At 59.4% G+C, this 20,233-nt stretch overlaps 2 protein-coding genes across 5 annotated transcripts in view; both read left to right on the top strand.

Moving 5' to 3' along the window:
* MATK (megakaryocyte-associated tyrosine kinase) overlaps nucleotides 1–10,688 on the top strand; it is a 23,966-nt gene extending 13,278 nt beyond the window's left edge. The window contains exons 1-14 of one of the 3 annotated variants that reach the window (XM_003819264.5): nucleotides 2,263–2,512; nucleotides 3,393–3,615; nucleotides 3,794–3,853; nucleotides 4,227–4,340; nucleotides 4,439–4,554; nucleotides 4,645–4,864; nucleotides 5,457–5,550; nucleotides 6,981–7,046; nucleotides 8,864–8,963; nucleotides 9,043–9,127; nucleotides 9,210–9,283; nucleotides 9,474–9,669; nucleotides 10,066–10,152; nucleotides 10,239–10,688. In XM_003819264.5, the coding sequence (XP_003819312.1) occupies nucleotides 3,544–3,615; nucleotides 3,794–3,853; nucleotides 4,227–4,340; nucleotides 4,439–4,554; nucleotides 4,645–4,864; nucleotides 5,457–5,550; nucleotides 6,981–7,046; nucleotides 8,864–8,963; nucleotides 9,043–9,127; nucleotides 9,210–9,283; nucleotides 9,474–9,669; nucleotides 10,066–10,152; nucleotides 10,239–10,478 (1,524 nt within the window). In that variant the 5' untranslated portion in view covers nucleotides 2,263–2,512; nucleotides 3,393–3,543 and the 3' untranslated portion in view covers nucleotides 10,479–10,688. Of the gene's footprint in view, nucleotides 1–2,262; nucleotides 2,513–3,392; nucleotides 3,616–3,793; nucleotides 3,854–4,226; nucleotides 4,341–4,438; nucleotides 4,555–4,644; nucleotides 4,865–5,456; nucleotides 5,551–6,980; nucleotides 7,047–8,863; nucleotides 8,964–9,042; nucleotides 9,128–9,209; nucleotides 9,284–9,473; nucleotides 9,670–10,065; nucleotides 10,153–10,238 lie in introns of those variants that run through there. The other 2 variants (XM_034944883.4, XM_063599777.1) reach the window with 2 other exon arrangements.
* RAX2 (retina and anterior neural fold homeobox 2) lies at nucleotides 10,685–20,233 on the top strand. 2 transcript variants are annotated; one of them, XM_063599778.1, is made up of 3 exons: nucleotides 10,685–15,978; nucleotides 16,850–17,074; nucleotides 17,642–20,233. In XM_063599778.1, exons 1-3 carry the CDS (start codon nucleotides 15,856–15,858, stop codon nucleotides 17,978–17,980), a joined length of 687 nt encoding a protein of 228 aa, XP_063455848.1. In that variant the 5' UTR covers nucleotides 10,685–15,855; the 3' UTR covers nucleotides 17,981–20,233. The 2 variants fall into 2 exon arrangements, with proteins under 2 accessions (XP_063455848.1, XP_054959699.2); XM_055103724.2 differs by having other exon boundaries at nucleotides 15,846–17,074.

Here is a 20,233-nt window from a genome sequence, read left to right as displayed (position 1 = left end):
GATTACAGGCATCCACCACCACACCAGACTAATTTTTGTATTTTTAGTAGACAGGGTTTCACCATCTTGGCCAGGCTGGTCTCGAAATCCTGACCTCGTGATCCACCCGCCTCGGCCTCCCAAAGTGCTGGGATTACAGGCATTTGCCACCACGCCCAGCTAATTTTTGTAGTTTTAGTAGAGACGGGGTATCACCATGTTGGCTAGGCTGGTCTAGAACTCCTGACCTCAGGTGATCTGCCCGCCTTGCCTCCCAAAGTGCTGGGATTACAGGCGTGAGCCACTGGGCCCAGCCTGCAGATGGGATTAAGTTGATGCTATTGAGATGAGAGAGCATCCTGGATGCCCCAGGTATATAATATAATATAATATAATATAATATTAATATTATAATATATTATAATATTAATATTATAATATAATATAATATAATATTAATATTATAATATAATATAATATAATATTAATATTATAATATAATATAATATAATAATATAATATAATATAATATTAATAATATAATATAATATAATATTAATAATATAATATAATATAATATTAATATTATAATATAATATAATATTAATATTATAATATATATAATAGTATGGTTTAACCAGGCACCATGGTGTGCACGTGTAGTCCCAGCTACTCAGGAGGCTGAGGCAGGAGGTTCGCTTGAGCCCAGGCATTTGAGGCCAGCCTGGGCAACACAGAGAGACCCCCAGCTCTAATAATGATAATAATAATAATATAGTTTCCTAGTCTGCTGCATAATGTTCCTTAATATAGCTGTTCTGTAATTCTCTTGTAACTGGGCCTCTGCTCCCTGCAAAATCATGTGATGCCCCCAAGTCCAGACACACAGCCTTTTGGGGTAACAGAAGATTAAATATGGGCGCAGGCCACCTGGGCATCTCGGTTCATTGCCCTCCTAAGACGAACTTCATCTTTGTTTTAGAGGACTTATCCCTTAGAAAGGATGATAAGATGCAAGGCGTGGTGGCTCACGCCTGTAATCCCAGCACTTTGGGAGGCCAAAGTGGCAGGATCGCTTGATCCCAGGAGTCCAAGACCAGCCTGGGCAACAAAGTGAGACTTCATCTCAAAAAAATAAAAATAAAAATACAAAAGTTAGCAGGGCGTGGTGGCACGCACCTGTAATCCCAGCTACTCAGGAGGCTGAGGAAGGAGAATTGCTTGAACCCGGGAGGTGGAGGTTGCAGTGAGCCAAGATAGTGCCACTGCACTCCAGCCCGGGTAAGCGAGCAAGACTCCATCTCAAAAAAAAAAAAAAAAAAAAGGCAAAGTGGCCAATTCTTGGATGCCTCCCAGGACAGGGAACTCACCCCCTCCTGAGGCTACCCCTTCTATGGCTCTATGAAAATTTGGGGAAAAAAAAAATTACCCTGTGGTCCCAGCTACACGGGAGGCTGAGGCGGGAAGCTGGCTTGAGCCCAGGTGGTCAAGGCTGTAGTGAGCTACGATCACGCCACTGCACTCCAGCCTAGGGGATAGAGTGAGACCCTGTCTCAAAAAATAAATGAATAAAAATAAAGATAAAGGCCTGCATTGGGTGAAAGCAGATTGGGCGTTTTGGTCACCCCAACCACAAAGCCATCGCTGGGGGCCAGGGCCCTGTCCACCAAGACCAAGTGAGATCAAACTGTTCTGTGAGGTGAAAGCTGGTGGGGCCCCCACCCTCCATATGGGGGAGGAAATCCCGGCTGGAAAAGGGGTACCTCCTACCTACGGGCAGAGCCAGGTCCCTCCAACTCCCAGGCCCCCCTTTTACCCTCCAAGGAGGGCAGCTCTAGGAAGTTTGCATCCGGATGATTACAGTTCCCGATGATTCTGTTACTCCAATTTTCCCTTAATGTTGATGATTATGATAATGATATTGATAGCGGCTGACATTTTGAAAGCTCTTTGTCAACCACCAATAGCCCTCTGAGACGGTGGGTGCTCAAATGGGCGACACTGAGGGAGTTGGAATTGCAGAGTACGAAGTGTCCTCTGGGAGTCCGGGCTTGGCGCCTTGCTTATCTCCCCGGACGGGCAGCTCACTCTCCCTCACCCCCGGTCCCCGCCACGCGCGCTGGCGGCGCCCGTTCCACGCTCCAAGAACCCCGCTTCCCAGGGTGGGTGGGGGGTGCACGCCCGACAGGGCCAGGTCAGGGCCAGGCGTGGAGCCCGCGTGCGCCCCGGGACCCCGCCCGGGGCGCGCGGGAGGCGCCGGGGGCCGCGGAGGCGGGGCGGGGAGGGGCCGGCGGCGGCGGCGGCGCGCGGAGGAGACCGCAGTGCGGCCGGCGCTAGGACCCGCGGGGGCCTCCCAGGCCGCGGCGCCTCCCGCTTTCCCCCACTCCCCGACCCTCCTTCGCCCCCAAAATGAGGAAACGGAGCAACTCGCTCCAAGTTGTGCAGCCGGGACCGCCTCGGGGTGTGCAGCCGGCTCGCGGAGGCCCTCCTGGGGGCGGGCGCGGGGCGCGGCTCGGGGGCGCCCCCTGAGCAGGTGAGCACGTCGGCGGGGAGACGTGGAGAGACCCCGAGGCCGGGGTGGGGGGAAACCCCGAGGGCTGTAGGCGGGGGTGGGCCCGGGACGTGCGCAGGAAGGGCCGGTGTGTGCGCGAGTGTGCGCGTCCCGGGCGCGCGGCGGGTGCGCGGCTGGGGTGGAGGGTGCTCAGAGGCGATCGGACCCCGCGTGGTGGTGGCTGGGGTTTCCTGGGTGCGGGTGTGCGCGGCTACGAGCCCCGGGCGTGTGTACCCGCGCGTCCACGTGGAGGGCTGTGCGCGTGTGGCCGAAAAGCGTGTGCGCGGCCCTGCGTGGCGCCCTGCGTGCCCGAGTGGCCCGGCGCTGGCGCCCAGGTGTTCCAGTGTGGGGCGGCTGTGTGTGTGCCGGGGGCGGGGGACAGGTGCGCACGTTCCCAGGTGTGGAGCGCTTGTGCGCGCGGATGCGCGGGGACGTGTGCGCACACCTGTTTCCACGTGGACGTGGTCCTTTGCTTGTCAGCGGGCAGCTGTGTCCGAGCCCTGTGTGTTTCTGTGCGTGTGCATGCATCCGTATGCGTGTGAGTACACGTGGGACTGGAGGATTTCATGGGAGGCGCATATTGGAGGGGCCGAGACTCACCCCCCAGCACCGCCCACTTCCCAGCCACTAGCGGTCGGGGAGATGGGGGAGGCAGGGAGGCTCCCCCACCCCTGCAGCAATGAGTGGCTGTGTGTCTGTCCTGGGTTTGGGGGGGGATCAGAGAGGCTCAGCGGGTGGCCGGAGGAGCCCAGCAGGGCTACAGGACCCGCCCCTGCCCCCAGCTCCACCCCACGGTCAGAGATTCTTGGGAATGACCTTGACTCATCCCTATTTCCCCACCCTGCCCCTGCCTACCAACCAGAAAACAGGAAGAACCAGGCTCGGTCCAGTGGCACCCAGCTCCCTACCTCCTGTGCCAGCCGCCTGGCCTGTGGCAGGCCATTCCCAGCGTCCCCGACTGTGGCCACTTGCTCAGTGCTCCTCTCACCTGCCTCAGTTTCCCTCTGGGGGCGATGGCGGGGCGAGGCTCTCTGGTTTCCTGGCGGGCATTTCACGGCTGTGATTCTGCTGAGGAACTTCCCCGGGTAAAGATCACTTCCCCACAGGGGCTTGGGCAGCCAGTTCTGGGTCCCACCCAGGATGCCTCTGGGGGGCTCTCTCTGCCTGCCTGGCCATCGCCCCCACCTGACCTGGGCTGGAAGTGGTAGGAACTGGACCCTGGGTCCCAGCCCAGCTCCCACCTGGACTCTGTCCCCTCCCCAGGTGAGCCCCCGCTTCCTCCGAGCCTGGCACCCCCCGCCTGTCTCAGCCAGGATGCCAACGGTGAGTGTGTCTAGCCTGCTTCCTCTGCTCCCTGGGTCCTTCTTCAACTCCGTCCACACCCTGAGCCCCCTTCCTGAAGGGCTGTACTCTCTGCCCCCTACCCCCTTCTGCTGGGCTCGGCCTGGCCTTTCTCAGTCATCTTGGCTTCCTGACCTTCTGTCCTGGGCCACCTCTCTTTGTGACTCTACGATTTCTCTCTGAGCACCCCACTCCCCCTTTCTCTCCCCCGATGTCTGCGTCTGTTTTCTCTGCCTCTCCGCTCTTTTCCAATCTCTATACCTTTCTCCCTCCTGTCCTCTTTCCCCTCCCGTGCCTCTGCTCCCCACATCTCCGTGATGTCCTCCCTTTGCCCCTCTCCCGGCCCCCTCTGCAGAGGCGCTGGGCCCCGGGCACCCAGTGTATCACCAAATGCGAGCACACCCGCCCCAAGCCAGGGGAGCTGGCCTTCCGCAAGGGCGACGTGGTCACCATCCTGGAGGCCTGCGAGGTGAGAGGTGGCCGGCGGGTATGGGTGCTTGGGGCTGGGGGCTCCACCAGGACCACCCCCACACCCCCCACACTAACCCCATGCTTCCTCCCTGGCAGAACAAGAGCTGGTACCGCGTCAAGCACCACACCAGTGGACAGGAGGGGCTGCTGGCAGCTGGGGCGCTGCGGGAGCGGGAGGCCCTCTCCGCAGACCCCAAGCTCAGCCTCATGCCGTGAGTGGGCAGGACAGGGGCCTGGGGTAGGGGACAGCAAGTGACCCCCCCTCCACAGCCCAGTCTGACCCACCCCTTCCGTGGCCGCAGGTGGTTCCACGGGAAGATCTCGGGCCAGGAGGCTGTCCAGCAGCTGCAGCCTCCCGAGGACGGGCTGTTCCTGGTGCGGGAGTCCGCGCGCCACCCCGGCGACTACGTCCTGTGCGTGAGCTTTGGCCGCGACGTCATCCACTACCGCGTGCTGCACCGCGACGGCCACCTCACAATCGATGAGGCCGTGTTCTTCTGCAACCTCATGGACATGGTGGAGGTGCTGCCACCCAGAGGCCCCACCCCGTCCCTGCAGTGGGGCAGCCTGTAGAGATAGAGACTCCCCTGTAGAGATAGAGGGGCGGGTCACCTGACCTCCATCCCTTCCCCAGCAGCTGGGCAGACGCCATCCCTACCTCCTGTGCTGATCACCCGGGACCCCCTGAGCTCTGTGCTTCCCCGATGTGGAGATGAAGGGGGTACTCCCCAGGGCCCCCCAGGCCCCCCCAGGCCCCCATCCCATCTCAGATGGGCAGACAGGAGGACACCCACAGTAGGATTCCCCTTAATGCAGAAATAGGGGGGCTGATCCCTATGGACTGCCCAGTCCACAGGTGGCCTGAGTCAGCCTGGTTCTACCTCCAGGGACTAGAGTGACTCCTCTGGGGACCCCCCCAGGACCCCGCAAGTTGATACCAATCCAGAGGACTCCCCCTCCTTTTGGCTTGCCTCCTTTCCCGTTCCTATGGAAACCAGCCTTTCTCCTCCTCCCCGGTCCCACCCACCCCACCCAGAGGCCACCCGGGAAGGGAACAGGATGCTGGGGTTCCCCGCCCTGGGGCTGGGCTCATGGCTGTCCCACCATCCTGCAGCATTACAGCAAGGACAAGGGCGCTATCTGCACCAAGCTGGTGAGACCAAAGCGGAAACACGGGACCAAGTCGGCCGAGGAGGAGCTGGCCAGGGGTAGGGGACGCCCAGGAGGGCAGACTCCCTTCCCTACCCACGTTAGCCCAGCCCGGGAGGAAGAGCCCTGGGGCCCCGCACCTCTGAGGCCAGATGACCCAAGCCTGTCTCCATGCCCAGCTATGGGATAGAAGACCTGGGCTGCCTCGGGGGTGCCCACAGACACAGATCAGCTTCGCCACTCATCTGTCACCATCATCCACCATCTGAGCCAGAAACCTGGCCCCGAACCTCCACCCACCCCATCCTCCAGCATTCCCTCCTTGGCCAGGTTCCCAAGACCTGGTGAATCTTCTCCCCTCCCCTCCCCACAGCCCAGCCTCAGGCCCTCCCATCAGACCGCCTCCTTCCCAGAGGGCGAGTCCCCCTTCCAGTCCAGGCCTTGAGTGCAGCCTCAAGGGTATCTTTCTATCATGAAATCATGCCTCCAGGGAGAGAGGCCCAGCAGCTCCACTACCTTCCAGAACCTGCCTGCATGGCCTGAGCCACCTTTCCAGACTCATCTGCAAAGCCCTTCCTCCACGCATCCACCCCCTCCCAGGTCAACTGTGATCATCGTTTTCTTCATGCCTCTGAGCCATTGTATATTCTGTTCCCTTCACCTGAAATGCTTTTCCAGCCCCTAAGTAGTGATATCCTCAATATTTAAGGTCAAAAGCAAATGCCTCCTCTGACCCCATGTCTGTCTCCTTGAAAGTATCTCTCTGCTGGGGAAGTCTTTACCCATCAGGGATGGCATCCAGGTGGAGACTAGCATCACCCTGGCCAATGATCCCTTAAGACCATGGCATTTGGAGGGGGCGCTTTCTGGAGGGAGAAGAGAACGCCTGCAGAACCAACCAGAGGGCAGTGGAGGGGACAACACAGGAGTGCTTGGGAGAAGGGTCAGGGAGGCTAGAGCCCTGGAATATTCTGGAACCTTTATGGGTCTCCATGTTGTGTTTTTTTGTTCTGTGTGTGTTTCTGGGGTGGTCAGAGGTAAAGAACCGTGTAGGGAAGAGCCCAGAGGGTATTTGGAGGAACAAGAGAGCCAAAGAGAAAAGGGCAGCTCTTATCTCTGAGAACTGAAGTGTTTCCTGGCACTACCCCTTGGGCCTGACTGGGAGTTCCTGGAGGGCAAGTGTGGAGTCTGAGGGTCTCAGCCAGGCAGGCCCCCAGCTTTGACTATTCACACCACTATCCCTCCTGTAAGCCCCTTTTTGCTCAGGTCAACCTGAGATAGTTCTGTTGCTTGCAACAACAATAATTGGTACCAGGAGTGGGGTGTCTCTGATATGTCCTAGGGGCATTGCCAGGCCCAGCAGCCACTCAAATGTGTATCCACAGCTGCAGCACTGTGAGAGACATCACCTAGTCTCTCACCAAGTAGAACCCCCAATGGGAGGATTTAGGGGGCCCATTACCCCTCTGACTGGGTCTTCACTCCACAGCGGGCTGGTTACTGAACCTGCAGCATTTGACATTGGGAGCGCAGATCGGAGAGGGAGAGTTTGGAGGTGAGTGGCGGACTGGGTTGGGGGTGCTGAAGGAAGATGGGAGGTGCGTATTGAGGCTTTGGAGTCACAGAGCTGAATTCAAACCCATACTTAACCACCTACTAGTTGTGCAGCTGAAGACGTGCAAATTCTCTGAGCCTCAGTTTCCCCCTCTGGAACAGGGGGTAATGGCAGCTGTCATGAGGAGTAAGTGAACTCAAGCAGGCGCTCAGTCAATGTTAGTGACTTCTTCACACTGCCAGGGTCTTGTATGGTCAGTCCCTCTATTTGGAATGTTTGAAACACCATTCCCTGAAAGTATTATTCTGGAAGGCTCTGGGGTTTAGATCAGGGGTCGGCAGACTCTCTGTAAAAGGCCAGATTGTAAATATTTCCTGCTTTGTGGGCCAGGTAGCTGCTGTCACCACTACTGAATCCTGCCCTTGTGGAGTGAAAGCGACCACAGACAATATGTAAACATATGGGCGTGGCCATGAAAACTGTGACCCAGAAATTTGAATTTTGTGTAATGCTCACATGTCCTGAAACAGCACTCATCTTTTGATTTGTTTTTACAACCATTTAAACATGCAAAAACCAGCCAGGCACGGTGGCTCATGCCTGGAATCCCAGCACTTTGGGAGGTCGGGGCAGGAGGATCCCTTGAGCTCAGGAGTTCAGGTGCAGCCTGGACAACGTAGCGAGACCCCCATCTGTACAAAAAAAAAGCCAGGCACAGCGGAGCATGCCTGTAGTCCCAGCTACTCAGGAGGCCAGGATGGGAGGATCCCTTGAGCCCAGGAATTTGAACCTGCAGTGAGCTGTGATCACGCCACTGCACTCTACCTGGGTGAGAGAGTGAGACCCTGTATCAATATTTTAAAAATAAAAATGTTGGCCGGGCACAGTGGCTCATGCCTGTAATCCCAGCACTTTGGGAGGCTGAGGCGGGCGGATCACGAGGTCATGAGATCGAGACCATCCTGGCTAACACGGTGAAACCCCGTCTCTACTAAAAAAAAAAAAAAAAAAAAAAAAAAAATTAGCCGGGCGTGGTGGTGGGCGCCTGTAGTCCCAGCTACTTGGGAGGCTGAGGCAGGAGAATGGCGTGACCTGGGAGGCAGAGCTTTCAGTGAGCAGAGATGGCGCCACTGCACTCCAGCCTGGGCGACAGAGCGAGACTCCGTCTCAAATAAATAATTAATTAATTAAAAATAAAAATGCAAAAAACATTTTGAGCTCAAGGGTCTTGCAAAAAGAGGTGATAGGTAGATTTGGCCCCGAGGGGGTGGGGGTTCACAGACCCCTGGCTTAGATGGTTCTCTCTTTGTTTTTGTTTTTTGTGGGTTTTTTTTTGAGATGGAGTTTCGCTCTGTCACCCAGGCTGGAGTGCAATGGCACAATCTTGGCTCACTGCAACCTCTGCCTCCCGGGTTCAAGTGATTCTCCTGCCTCAGCCTCCCGAGTAGCTGGGATTACAGGCATGTGCCACCACACCTGGCTAGTTTTGTATTTTCATTAGAGACAGGGTTTCTCCATGTTAGTCAGGCTGGTCTTGAACTCCTGACCTCAGGTGATCCGCCTGCCTCAGCCTCCCAAAGTGCTGGGATTACAGGCGTGAGCCACCGCGCCAGAGCCAGATGGTTCTCTGATCTTGGGTCTGGAGCTTGCAAGGGCGGCAGGGGTGAGGAGCATGGGGGCTGTGTTTCAAGGTCTGGGGACCCGCAGCTGTGTGAATGTTACATGGGCACCGGTGTGAGCGGGCCTGTCTGTCTGTCTCTCTGTCCCTGTTTGTTGGGGGTCCTGATCTCACCCCGTTCCCCACCTCCACCCCCCAGCTGTCCTGCAGGGTGAGTACCTGGGGCAAAAGGTGGCCGTGAAGAATATCAAGTGTGATGTGACAGCCCAGGCCTTCCTGGACGAGACGGCCGTCATGACGTGAGTCCCAGGGTGGGGCTGGGGACTGTGGGATGGGGGGGTCCCAGCCCTGCCCTCACGCCCACCCCATCGCCCCCAGGAAGATGCAACACGAGAACCTGGTGCGTCTCCTGGGCGTGATCCTGCACCAGGGGCTGTACATTGTCATGGAGCACGTGAGCAAGGTGGGGCGGGGCCCAGGCGGGGAGGGGGGCCCACGCAGCGGAGCAGCCCCAACATCCCGTGGCCATCTCCCACCCCCAACAGGGCAACCTGGTGAACTTTCTGCGGACCCGGGGTCGAGCCCTCGTGAACACCGCTCAGCTCCTGCAGTTTTCTCTGTAAGTGGGACTCTCAGGGTGCTGCGGCACTGGGGTTGTCGGGGCACAGATTCCAAGATCCATCAGGGGGAAACTGAGGCACGGGGCAGGGAGGCTTTGTGAGCTTGTGGCCCCAGGCACCCCGAGCTTTCTGAGCCCTGAATGTGGGCATCCTGGCACCTGAGCCCCCACTGCCCCCTGCTACCCCCAGGCACGTGGCCGAGGGCATGGAGTACCTGGAGAGCAAGAAGCTTGTGCACCGCGACCTGGCTGCCCGCAACATCCTGGTCTCTGAGGACCTGGTGGCCAAGGTCAGCGACTTTGGCCTGGCCAAAGCCGAGCGGAAGGGGCTAGACTCAAGCCGGCTGCCCGTCAAGTGGACGGCGCCCGAGGCTCTCAAACACGGGGTGAGCCCTGCCTTCACACACCCCTGGGGCTTTGGGATCCCCCCAGCTCTGCTGTATGACCCTGGGTATGTCCCTTGGCCTCTCTGAAACTCCAAGGGCAATGGCTCTGCCTCCCCAGGAAGCTCTTGGCCCATAATTGTTCCTCGTAGCCCCCCTCTGGGCCTCAGTTTCTCCAGCTCTGAAAAAGGCGTGGGCTCAGGACTGAAGGGAAGAATAACCAGGCTTCCTTCATGCACTAAGGCTGAGCTAGACTCAACTGCGGGCGGCGTTGGGGGAGGAATCAATTAGGAGAAGACCAGAGAGTGAGGGTCAACCCAGGAGGGCTTCCTGGAGGAAGCAGGGGCTGGAGCAGAAAACCTGAGGGGTCCCTCCTCATCCCTGTCTCGGGCCCCACAGAAGTTCACCAGCAAGTCGGATGTCTGGAGTTTTGGGGTGCTGCTCTGGGAGGTCTTCTCATATGGACGGGCTCCGTACCCTAAAATGGTGAGCGGGGGCCCCAGGGAGGCACTGGGTTCCGGGCAGGTCCAGAGGCTGTGGCCCTGACCCCTGCCCACGCCTGCTGTCCGCAGTCACTGAAAGAGGTGTCGGAGGCCGTGGAGAAGGGGTACCGCATGGAGCCCCCCGAGGGCTGTCCAGGCCCCGTGCACGTCCTCATGAGCAGCTGCTGGGAGGCAGAGCCCGCCCGCCGGCCACCCTTCCGCAAACTGGCCGAGAAGCTGGCCCGGGAGCTACGCAGTGCAGGCGCCCCAGCCTCCGTCTCAGGGCAGGACGCTGACGGCTCCACCTCGCCCCGAAGCCAGGAGCCCTGACCCCACCCGGTGGGGCCCTTGGCCCCAGAGGACCGAGAGAGTGGAGAGTGCGGCGTGGGGGCACTGGCCAGGCCCAAGGAGGGTCCAGGCCGGCAAGTCATCCTCCTGGTGCCCACAGCAGGGGCTGGCCCACGTAGGGGGCTCTGGGCGGCCCGTGGACACCCCAGACCTGCGAAGGATGATCGCCCGATAAAGACGGATTCCAAGGACTCTAGGTGCCTGTGTCTCTCGGTGTCCCCGTGCCCTCTTCCCCGGGGGCCACCTTTGGTGATCTGCTCTCGGACACCCCCAGGCGCCAGGCATCCTGGGTCCTCCCTTAGAGGTCCAGCCCCCCTAGATGCCCTGTGTGCCCCAGCCCCAGTGGTCACCTTCCTACTCTGTGGAACCCACTGCAGCCCACATGATGGGATCAATTAATTGGGACCCCACTGATCCTTGGCCGAGTCTTGGGCACCCACCGGCCCCAAGCCCCTGCCTCCTGTGGCCACTTGCCTGCACACGGGGGCCTCCCCATCTTTGCCCATGGAGGATCTGCCCAGCTGGCACCTGCCTGCTGGCCACTGTGGGGACACCGTTCCCTGGGGGATGCTGGGCAGGGGACCCACTTGCCATTACCCACGGGTTCCCCACTGCAGTCCCCCAGGGCATGTGGTATTCAGTGGTGGGCACCCTTTCCCAACCCATGGGGTCCCAGGCTTAAAGGATCTTGGGAGGCTGCCAACAGCCCTCAAGGTCCAAGTATCCCCTCCCACAACAGCCCTTTCTCAGGCCCCAGCCATCCATATCCCTATGGGAGCCCCCACGATGGGAGCCCCAGGAGGGTCTGCGTGTGTGGCAGCAGCCCCGTTTAGGGATGGCCTGGGGAGGCCACCCTCCTCCTCCTCCTGCCTCCCCCATTCATGGCCAGGCCCCATGTTGAGTGCTTTCAGGTCAGACCCCCAAAATGCCACTGGAGGTGAGTGCCAAGATTACACCCATTTCACAGACGTGGACGCTGAAGCCCAGAGAGGGCAGGTTGCTCACACTGGGTTGCCCCAAGAAGATATGGTAGAGCCTGGATTTGAATCTGAGCCTGTCTGGGTCCACAGCCCAGGCTTCATTCCCCCCTCTTCCTGCTCCAGCCTCTCCCACTTCTGCATGTCTCTCACTTCTGCTTCTTTCATGATGGCCTGAACCAATCATGAAAATCTCACCCATCACCCACCCATCCATCCACACCCACCCAATCACCATCCACCCATCCATCCACCCACCCAATCACCATCCACCCATCCATCCACCCACCCAATCACCATCCACCCATCTATCCACCCACCCAATCACCATCCACTCATCCATCCACCCACCATCCATCCATCCATCCACCCACCCAATCACCATCCACTCATCCACCCACCCACTATCCACTCATCCATCCATCTACCCACTATCCACTCATCCACCCACCCACCATCCACTCATCCATCCATCCATCCACCCACCATCCACCATCCACCCATCCATCTGTCCACCCATGCATCCATCCACCTGTCCACCCATCCATCCATCCATCCACCTACCATCCACTCACACATCTGTCCACCCATTTATCTACCCATCATCCATCCACATACCCATCCATCCTTTCATCCATCCATCCATCCACCCACCCACCCATCCCCCTGTCCCCACCCATCCATGCATGCATCCATCCACCAACCCATCCACTTATCTATCCATCTCCCCACCCATCCATCCCCCACCCATTCCCATGTCCATCCATGTACCCATCCATTCATTCACCCACCCATCCACTCTATTCATCCATCCCTCCATCCACTGTTCCATTGATCTACCCACCCATTCATCCATCCCTCCATCCACCTACCCACCCACCATCCATTCACACATCCATCCACCTCTCCTCTTAACAAAGCCAGGCTGAAGGAGGTGTCAGAGGCTGTGGAGAAGGGGTACCGCATGGAGCCCCCAAGGGCTGTCCAGGCCCCATGCATGTCCTCATGAGCAGCTGCTGGGAGGTAGAGCCCGCCCGCTGGGCACCCTTCTGCAAGTTGGCCGAGAAGCTGGCCCGGGAGTTGTGCAGCATGGGCGCCCTGGCCTCTGTCTCAGGCTGACTGTGTGCTGGCCCTCTGGGCACCGAGTATCACCACAGCTTCTGCAGTGACAGCTCTCAGGTGACACTGTCCTTGGACAGAGGCAGTCCAAATGTCCAGGGACCTAGCAGGCTGACCCAGTGACTCTGGGGGATAGAATGGCAGGGAAACACTGGCCCTCCTGTCCTCTCTGGCACAGTGGGCCGGGGATCCACTTTGCACACACAGGTTCAATCCTGACTCGCCCCCCAGCTGTGTGACGCTGGCCCTGGGGTGACCACCCTGGTGTGATCACCCTGGTTTGCTCAGGGCTGAGGGCTGTTCCAGGGTGTGGGACTTCAGTGCTAAAACAGGGAAAGTCCTGGGCAAACAGGGGCGAGGTGGCCCCTACTGGGAAAGCTTTTACCCTCTCTGGGCCTCAGCAGCCTCCTCCAGCCAACGGACACCTTTTCCCAGAGGGGCGTGAGGGCCCCGAGGGCCCACAGCAGTGAAGGGAGGGGCACCTAGAAGGCAGGCATACAGCTGGTGCTCCATTATTGCTGGGATGGTCCAACACCTGCTCTCAGCTGAGTCCCATGGAGCCAGCCTTTAGGATACACGGAGAGGGGTCTCTGGCCAGGCTGGGTATGGCCCCCACCCCAGGACTCCCAGCCCACCCTCCCATCCTGGCCAAGCAGAGCCTGAGCTGAGACACGGAAATGTCCCAAGGTCACGCCGACCTCCTGTGTGGCCCCCTTAAAGCCCTGCGCACCCTCGGGCCTCACTCTCCCCACCAGCACCTGAGGCAGGTTAGTGGTTCTTTCTTGGGGAAAATTGAAAGGTGGAGGCTGGAAAGGCCCGGAGTGGCCTGGCCTCTGCCTAATCCACTGCAGGGGGCCACCTGTCCCCTTGGCCCTGCCCACCCAGCCCATGCTCCTAATCCGGCCCTCTAAGCTGACACAGCGTCTGCAGCTTCTGCCTGTCCGGCTAAGTCGCCCAAAGCCCCCCCGCCACGCCTCACGCCACGATCCTTCCTGGGGCCTCTTAACCCACACTGGCCAATTAGCTAATTGCGGCCTGAGACCTGAAGCAGCTCGTTAGTGCTCTAAAGTGATGAAGCGATCAGGGGAGTTCTCTCTCCCCAGCCCACAGCCCTGTCCCTCGATGGGTGACAGGCCTGGCTCCACCTTGGACACAGAGCCTGGTGGGCCCACCTTGCCGACGGGCAGCTGAGGCCAGGGGAGGCACCTGGAGCCTCAGAAGCTGCAGCCACCCCTCTGGCCCGGGATTGAACCCCTGTTTGCCTCTGCACCTTGCCCACCTGAACTTGGCCCCTGGGATGGGGGAGCTACACCCAGATCCTGGGCCGAAGCCACCTGCCCCCTGGGATCCGACCGGGACTCCTCTGGGGCCTGGGCACCTGGTTTCTCGTGTGTGTGTGTCACGCCTTTCTCTGTCTCTGTCTCTGTCTCTCTTTCTTTGTGTGTCTCTCCCTTCAAAGCCAACATGCCAACATTCTGGAAGGATCTGTAGTTCACTTTGCACTGGCCCCTTCGCCCATCCACAGGCCTGGGTCTCCCCCTCACTCCTCCGCAGTCACCTGCCCCCTGTCCTCCATGTCACTAAATCAGGCCTCCCCTCCTCTCCCCTTCCCATTGTCACTGGAGTACCCTCTCCTTTCCATATCTAGGGCACTCCCCTGCCTGAGCCCCCTGGCTCCTTGGACTTGGGGGGCACTGGTCTCTGGGGCTTCCCCTGGAGCCCGCTCCACCTCTCAGGCCTCTGCCTCTGAAACAGTCCCACCTCGCAGCCCAGAATGGGCCTGGGCAACGCCCTTGCACCTCCATACCCACACCCTGCCCCTCTCCAGCTTCCTTCCTCTGGAATTGCTACCCCCACCCTTCTGTCCTCCCCATCCCCCCAGCCCTTGGCCTGACCAGACCCTGTAGCCTCACCTGCCTGGCACCTGCCTCTGGTTTCTCAGCTGCTCATCATTGATGTTTGTATAAAATGCCACTGTGTCCCTGCTCCACAACCTCCCATGGTTCCCCAGCACTCCATCCTTCACACCCCATGTGTCCAGAACTTGCGGCTTTGCACTCCATCTTCCATTCTCACCACCTTCCTTAACATAGCAACCCGACTGGTCGCGGTGGCTCACGCCTGGAACTCCTGCACTATGGGAGGCCGAGGCAAGCGGATCACCTGAGGTCAGGAGTTCAAGACCAACCTGGCCAACACGGCGAAACCCCATCTTCAGTAAAAATACAAAAATTAGCTGGGCGTGGTGGCGCACCTGTAATCCGAGCTACTCAGGAGGCTGAGGCAGGAGAATCACTTGAACCTGGGAGGCAGAGGTTGCAGTGAGCCGAGATCTCACCACTGCACTCCAGCCTAGGCAACAGAGTGAGACTCCCTCTCAAAAAAACAAAAATAGGCCAGGCGGGGTGGCTCACGCCTGTAATGCCAGCACTTTGGGAGGCCAAGGCAGGCGGATCACGAGGTCAGGAGTTCAAGACCAGCCTGGCCAAGGTGGCAAAACCGTGTCTCTACTAAAAAATACAAAAATTAGCCAGGCGTGGTTGCAGGTGTCTGTAATCCCAGCTACTCAGGAGGCTGAGGCAGGAGAATTGCTTGAACCTAGGAGGCGGAGGTTGCAGTGAGCTGAGATCGTGCCACTGCACTCCAGCCTGGGCGACAGAGTAGGACTCTGTCTCAAAAAAAAACCCAAAAACTAAATGAAATATCAACCCACCTTGCCCCCACAGGCCCCCCTCCGTGGGTTTTCTCCCTAGGCTCGTGGCCACTGGCCACGATCTGCATTTTAACACAGTGGTTGGTTGTCTGTCTGCCCTGCTAGAAAGTCAGCCCCGTGACATCTGTCTGTTGTGGTCACTACTGCTGTGAGCAGTACCTGGTAGACAGTAAGTGCTCAATAAATGTTTATTGAATGGTGAACTTCTGTTTTTCTTTTTTGTTGGTGGTGGTTTTGGTTTTTTGTTTTTTGTTTTTTTTTTTTGAGATGGAGTTTCACTCTGTTGCCCAGGCTGGAGTGCAATGGCATGACCTTGGCTCACTGCAAGCTCCACCCCACCAGGTTCAAGCAATTCTCCTGCCTCAGCCTCCCAAGTAGCTGGGATTTATAGGCACCCACCACCACGCCCGGATAATTTTTGTATTTTTAGTAGACAGGGTTTTGCCATGTTGGCCAGGCTGGTCTCAAACTCATGATCTCAGGTGATCCGCCCGCCTCAGCCTCCCAAAGTGCTGGGGTTACAGGCGTGAGCCACTGCGCCCGGCTGTGAATGGTGAACTTCTATTCATACCTCAAGACCCAGCTAAAAGGGTCCCTACCCCTTGTGTCCAGAGGAGCCAACTGCAGTGCCTTCACCTCTGGACCTCAGCTTCCCCAACTGCCTCTGACATCTGTGAGTTCTAAGACACCTTTTTCTGCCCCCAGCAGATAAAAATATTAACAGTGGGCATTCATTAAGTGCCCCCTGTATGCCAATTTCTGTGCGATGCTCTGAGAAGCTGAAATCCCCCCAGGGTAGGTCCTAGTGTGGCAGTTTTACAGCCAGGGAAACTGAGGCCCAGAGAGGGAGAGGCCCTTGCCGTCTTATGGCAAGGGGCCGTGGAGCCTGTAAGACTATCCCCCCAGCCACCCACTTAGAGCCCCAGCCCTCCATCCACCCTGCCCTCCCTCCTGGCTCAGAACAGCCCAGGACCAAGTGGGAGGGGCCGCCTCAATTAATCACCTTGAGCTAATCCTCCCCCACGCACCCCCGACCTGGCTCGGCTCCGGCAGGGCCAGGCCACAGCAGACACAGCACCGGGCCCGCTGGGGCAGGTGTCCCGTGGAAATCGACGGAGGGGCTGCCGTGGGCGGTGAGTGCGGGGTGGGCACCGGTGGGCCTGGGTAGGAGGTGGTGGGGGCAGAGATCCCCCCAGGGTGGAGGGCTTAGGGCGTGAGAAGGGATCCTGCCTTCCTTGACGGGGGGGCATCCTTGACCCCCCCCGCCGACACACACACACACAGGCCGTGACAGTCACAGAGAGGGAAAGAGAAAACAGGGACGGTGACACACACAGAGAGAAGGAAGAGCAGACAGAGGCACAGCAGGAGACTCCCCCCAAGCCCGAGGAGGACAGCCTGGGGATGCAGAGCGCATGCCGGCCCCAGTGGAGGGAACAGATTTCCCCGGAGCCGGGAGGCAAGCCTGGGGCTCCCCTGCCCTGTCCCTGCCGGTAGCCCCCCCAGCCGTCTCCCCGCCATCTGTCCCGCTGCCGTCCCACCAGGTGGGAGCCATGTTCCTGAGCCCGGGCGAGGGGCCGGCAACCGAGGGTGGGGGTCTGGGGCCGGGCGAGGAGGCCCCCAAGAAGAAGCACCGGAGGAACCGCACCACCTTCACCACCTACCAGCTGCACCAGCTGGAGCGGGCGTTCGAGGCCTCTCACTACCCGGATGTGTACAGCCGTGAGGAGCTGGCAGCCAAGGTGCACCTACCTGAGGTGCGCGTGCAGGTGAGGGCACCCCCCAACACACACATCTTTTGCAACCTGGGGAGGGAGGCAAAGCAAGATCCTGACCCTCCCGGAGCAACAGCAGAAGAGAAGCTAGGAAGGCTTCCTGGAGGAGGGGGTGTGGGAGCTGAGGTTTTGACATTTGAGTAGGAGTGTGCCAGCTGGGAAGGAAAAGGGGAGTTTTTCTAGGCATCCTGAACAGTGTGTGCAAAGACATGGAGGGGTTAAGTTGGAGGCGTTTCCCTTGAGCCAGGGGTGAAGGAGGAGGCAGAGAATGGTGTGGGTAACCTCGCTTTTGAAGGCCTTGAATGCCACGTTTGGCAGCTCAGGCTACTTGCTAAGGGCCAAGGGAGGCAAAGGAGGGGAGTGAGGAGTTGGAGGGGAGCCTGGGCTTAGGGAACGCTTGGGAGATCCTCATCTTCTTGGGGCGGAACAGCGAAGCAGCAGGTGGGAGTCGGGTCAGACGGGAGGCAGAACCCCCAGGGCTGGGGTGTGCAGAGGGGGTCCAAGGATTGGCGGGGAGCGGCTGAGCTCACAGCAACCCCCCTTCCCTCTCGCACCCTCCAGGTGTGGTTCCAGAACCGCCGGGCCAAGTGGCGCCGCCAGGAGCGGCTGGAGTCAGGCTCGGGTGCCGTGGCAGCTCCGAGACTCCCCGAGGCCCCAGCGCTGCCGTTCGCCCGCCCCCCGGCCATGTCGCTGCCCCTGGAGCCCTGGTTGGGCCCTGGACCGCCGGCCGTGCCAGGCCTCCCCCGCCTCCTGGGCCCGGGCCCGGGGCTGCAAGCGTCCTTCGGGCCTCATGCCTTTGCTCCCACCTTCGCAGATGGCTTCGCCCTGGAGGAGGCGTCCCTGCGGCTGCTGGCCAAGGAACACGCACAGGCTCTGGACAGGGCCTGGCCGCCAGCCTGAGCCTGCCGCCCTCCCGGGCCCCCTCCTCGGCCCAACCCGAGAACCAGGGACGTGCCCTGGTGACAGCCACCATGCCTTGGCCTAGGCCAAGGTCATGGAGCAACTGTGGTCAAGCCAGGCCACCACCACTGGGGAGCGGGACCAGAGAGACAGGCTGCTGGGTTCCCTGCCCCCATCCCGTCTCCCACCCCATCGCCACCCGTCCTGCTGGCAGCGGACTGGCCCCCAGTGTCAGGCAGGAGGTGACCCAAGTATTCTCAGGCCAGGTGCGGGGACCTCCTCCCCTCCTGGGGCCTCAGTCTCCTGTCTGTTAATTGGGCGTGGGGGCCTCCGAGGTTCGAGGGCTGCGAGGCTGTGGGTGGCGGGACCGCTGACTCTGTAAGATGAGTGTAAATCTCTCTGCTTCTCCTAATCCCCATCAGCAGAGCTGCCCACTCTCCAGGCTCCCAGTCCCCTGGAAATAACAAATAGCAGCAGCTCCCGCGAGCCTGGTCTCCTCTCACCGTGTGCTCGCCATGTGAGCGCTCCCCTCTCCGTTGTGCCCTGGACCTCGGGCACAGCTGTCAGCCCATTCTACAGAGAGGGAAACCGGGGCTTAGGCAGGAAGCCAGGTCCCCAAAGTCGCACGGCCAGGAGTGGATGGAGCTGCCTTTCAGACCCATCACCGGTCCTACCGTCCGGGGCACAGCGACAGGTTCTGGAGAGAGGGTGGGTCCCGGGCCAGGTGCTGGTGGGCCTCCAGGTGGAGGCGGGCTGATGCTGGGTGTGTCGTCATCGTCAGCCCGTTCCTCACGTCCCCACAGACCCCAGGCCCTGTGCATGTCCCCAGTGGAGGCATGGCCAGCATCTGCTCTGTCCAACCCAGTCGCATCGCTCAAGAGCTCTGAGCAAGGAGGCTGTCGCGGGGCCGAGAACCCGCTGGGACTGGCAAGCACGGCTGGCCCAGTGCAGCAGGAGGGGGCCCTGAGCCATGGGATGGGACAGTCTGGGCCAGCGCCACCTTCCGAGACAGAAGTGCGGCACCAGGGCAGGAGCTGCAGTAGCTACCCTCCCCGTCTCCAGCCTGGGCTCCCCAGATCACTCCCAGATCACCAGGGCACCCCATCTCTAGGCGGCACCTCACACACCAGTCCTGTGGTCCAACGCCCAGCCATCACCCAATGTCACCGCACACCAGGCAGTGGGGACGCGGCAGTAAGCACAAGAAAGATTTTTTTTTTTTAAAGCTAAACCAGGCCAGGTGCGGTGGCTCATGCCTGTAATCCCAGTGCTTTGGGAGGCTGAGGTGGGAGGATTGCTTGAGACCTGCCTGGGTGACACAGCAAGACCCCATCTCCACAAACGTTTTTAAAATGTGCCGGGTGTAGTGGTGCACACCTGTCATCCCAGCTACCCAAGAAGCTGAGGCAAGAGGATCACTTGAGCCCAGAAGGTTGAGGCTGCAGGGAGCTGTGATCACACCGCTGCACTCCAGCCTGTGCAACAGAGCCAGACCCTGACTCAAAACAAATAAAAAACAAATCTAAAACAAAAGACTTCAGACAGTGATAAGTGATAGGGAGAAAAAAAACCCAGGAAAGTCAGATGTGGAGTGTGGCAGGGGCTGCAATTTTAATAGGGAGTTCTGGAGGAGGGGAGGCTGGCGTGAAGGTAGAGACCGGGGGCGGGAGGGAGAAGGTCTAGGGGAGGAGGGAGCTGGGCAGAGGCACAGGCTGTGCAAAGGCCCTGGGGCAGGACCACGCCTAGTGCATTGAAAGAATAGCGAGGAGGCCCATGCGGAGGCCCATGCGGCTGGAGCAGAGTGAGGAGGGGGAGGAGGGAGGTGATGGGGAGGCCAGGCAGGGCCAGTGGCTGTTATAACTTTGATTTTTACCCTCAGAACCTTGGGGAACAACAGGAGGGTGGGAACGGCTGGCACCACCTGCGGTGAGCGCGAGAGAAGGCGCGCTCACACCCCTGCCTGCCCAGGGAGGCCGCCGGGGACAGCAGGTGCGCAGTAATCCGCTCCGCTCCAGAGTCCCCTAAGAGGATGAAGGTTACGGTTTCCCTGAGACGGGCCCCGCCCCGCCCATCCAGCTTGTGGACAGAGGAAGCCGGAGGGTGGGTGAGCCCAGTCCAAATCCCCCAGGGCACCCACCTAGGCATGGGTGGGGCTGCTGTGGCAAGGGTGGGGCCGAGGGCATGACCCTTGGGGGTTCTGCAGGACGTGGGGTCCATGAGGTGATCTACCCCCAGCAAGAGGCCCCATCACTC

Source organism: Pan paniscus, chromosome 20 (assembly GCF_029289425.2).
Source record: "Pan paniscus chromosome 20, NHGRI_mPanPan1-v2.0_pri, whole genome shotgun sequence".
Classification (NCBI taxonomy): domain Eukaryota; kingdom Metazoa; phylum Chordata; class Mammalia; order Primates; family Hominidae; genus Pan; species Pan paniscus.
The sequence above is the reverse complement of the archived record's forward strand: the minus strand, read 5'-3'. Positions and strand labels throughout refer to the sequence as shown.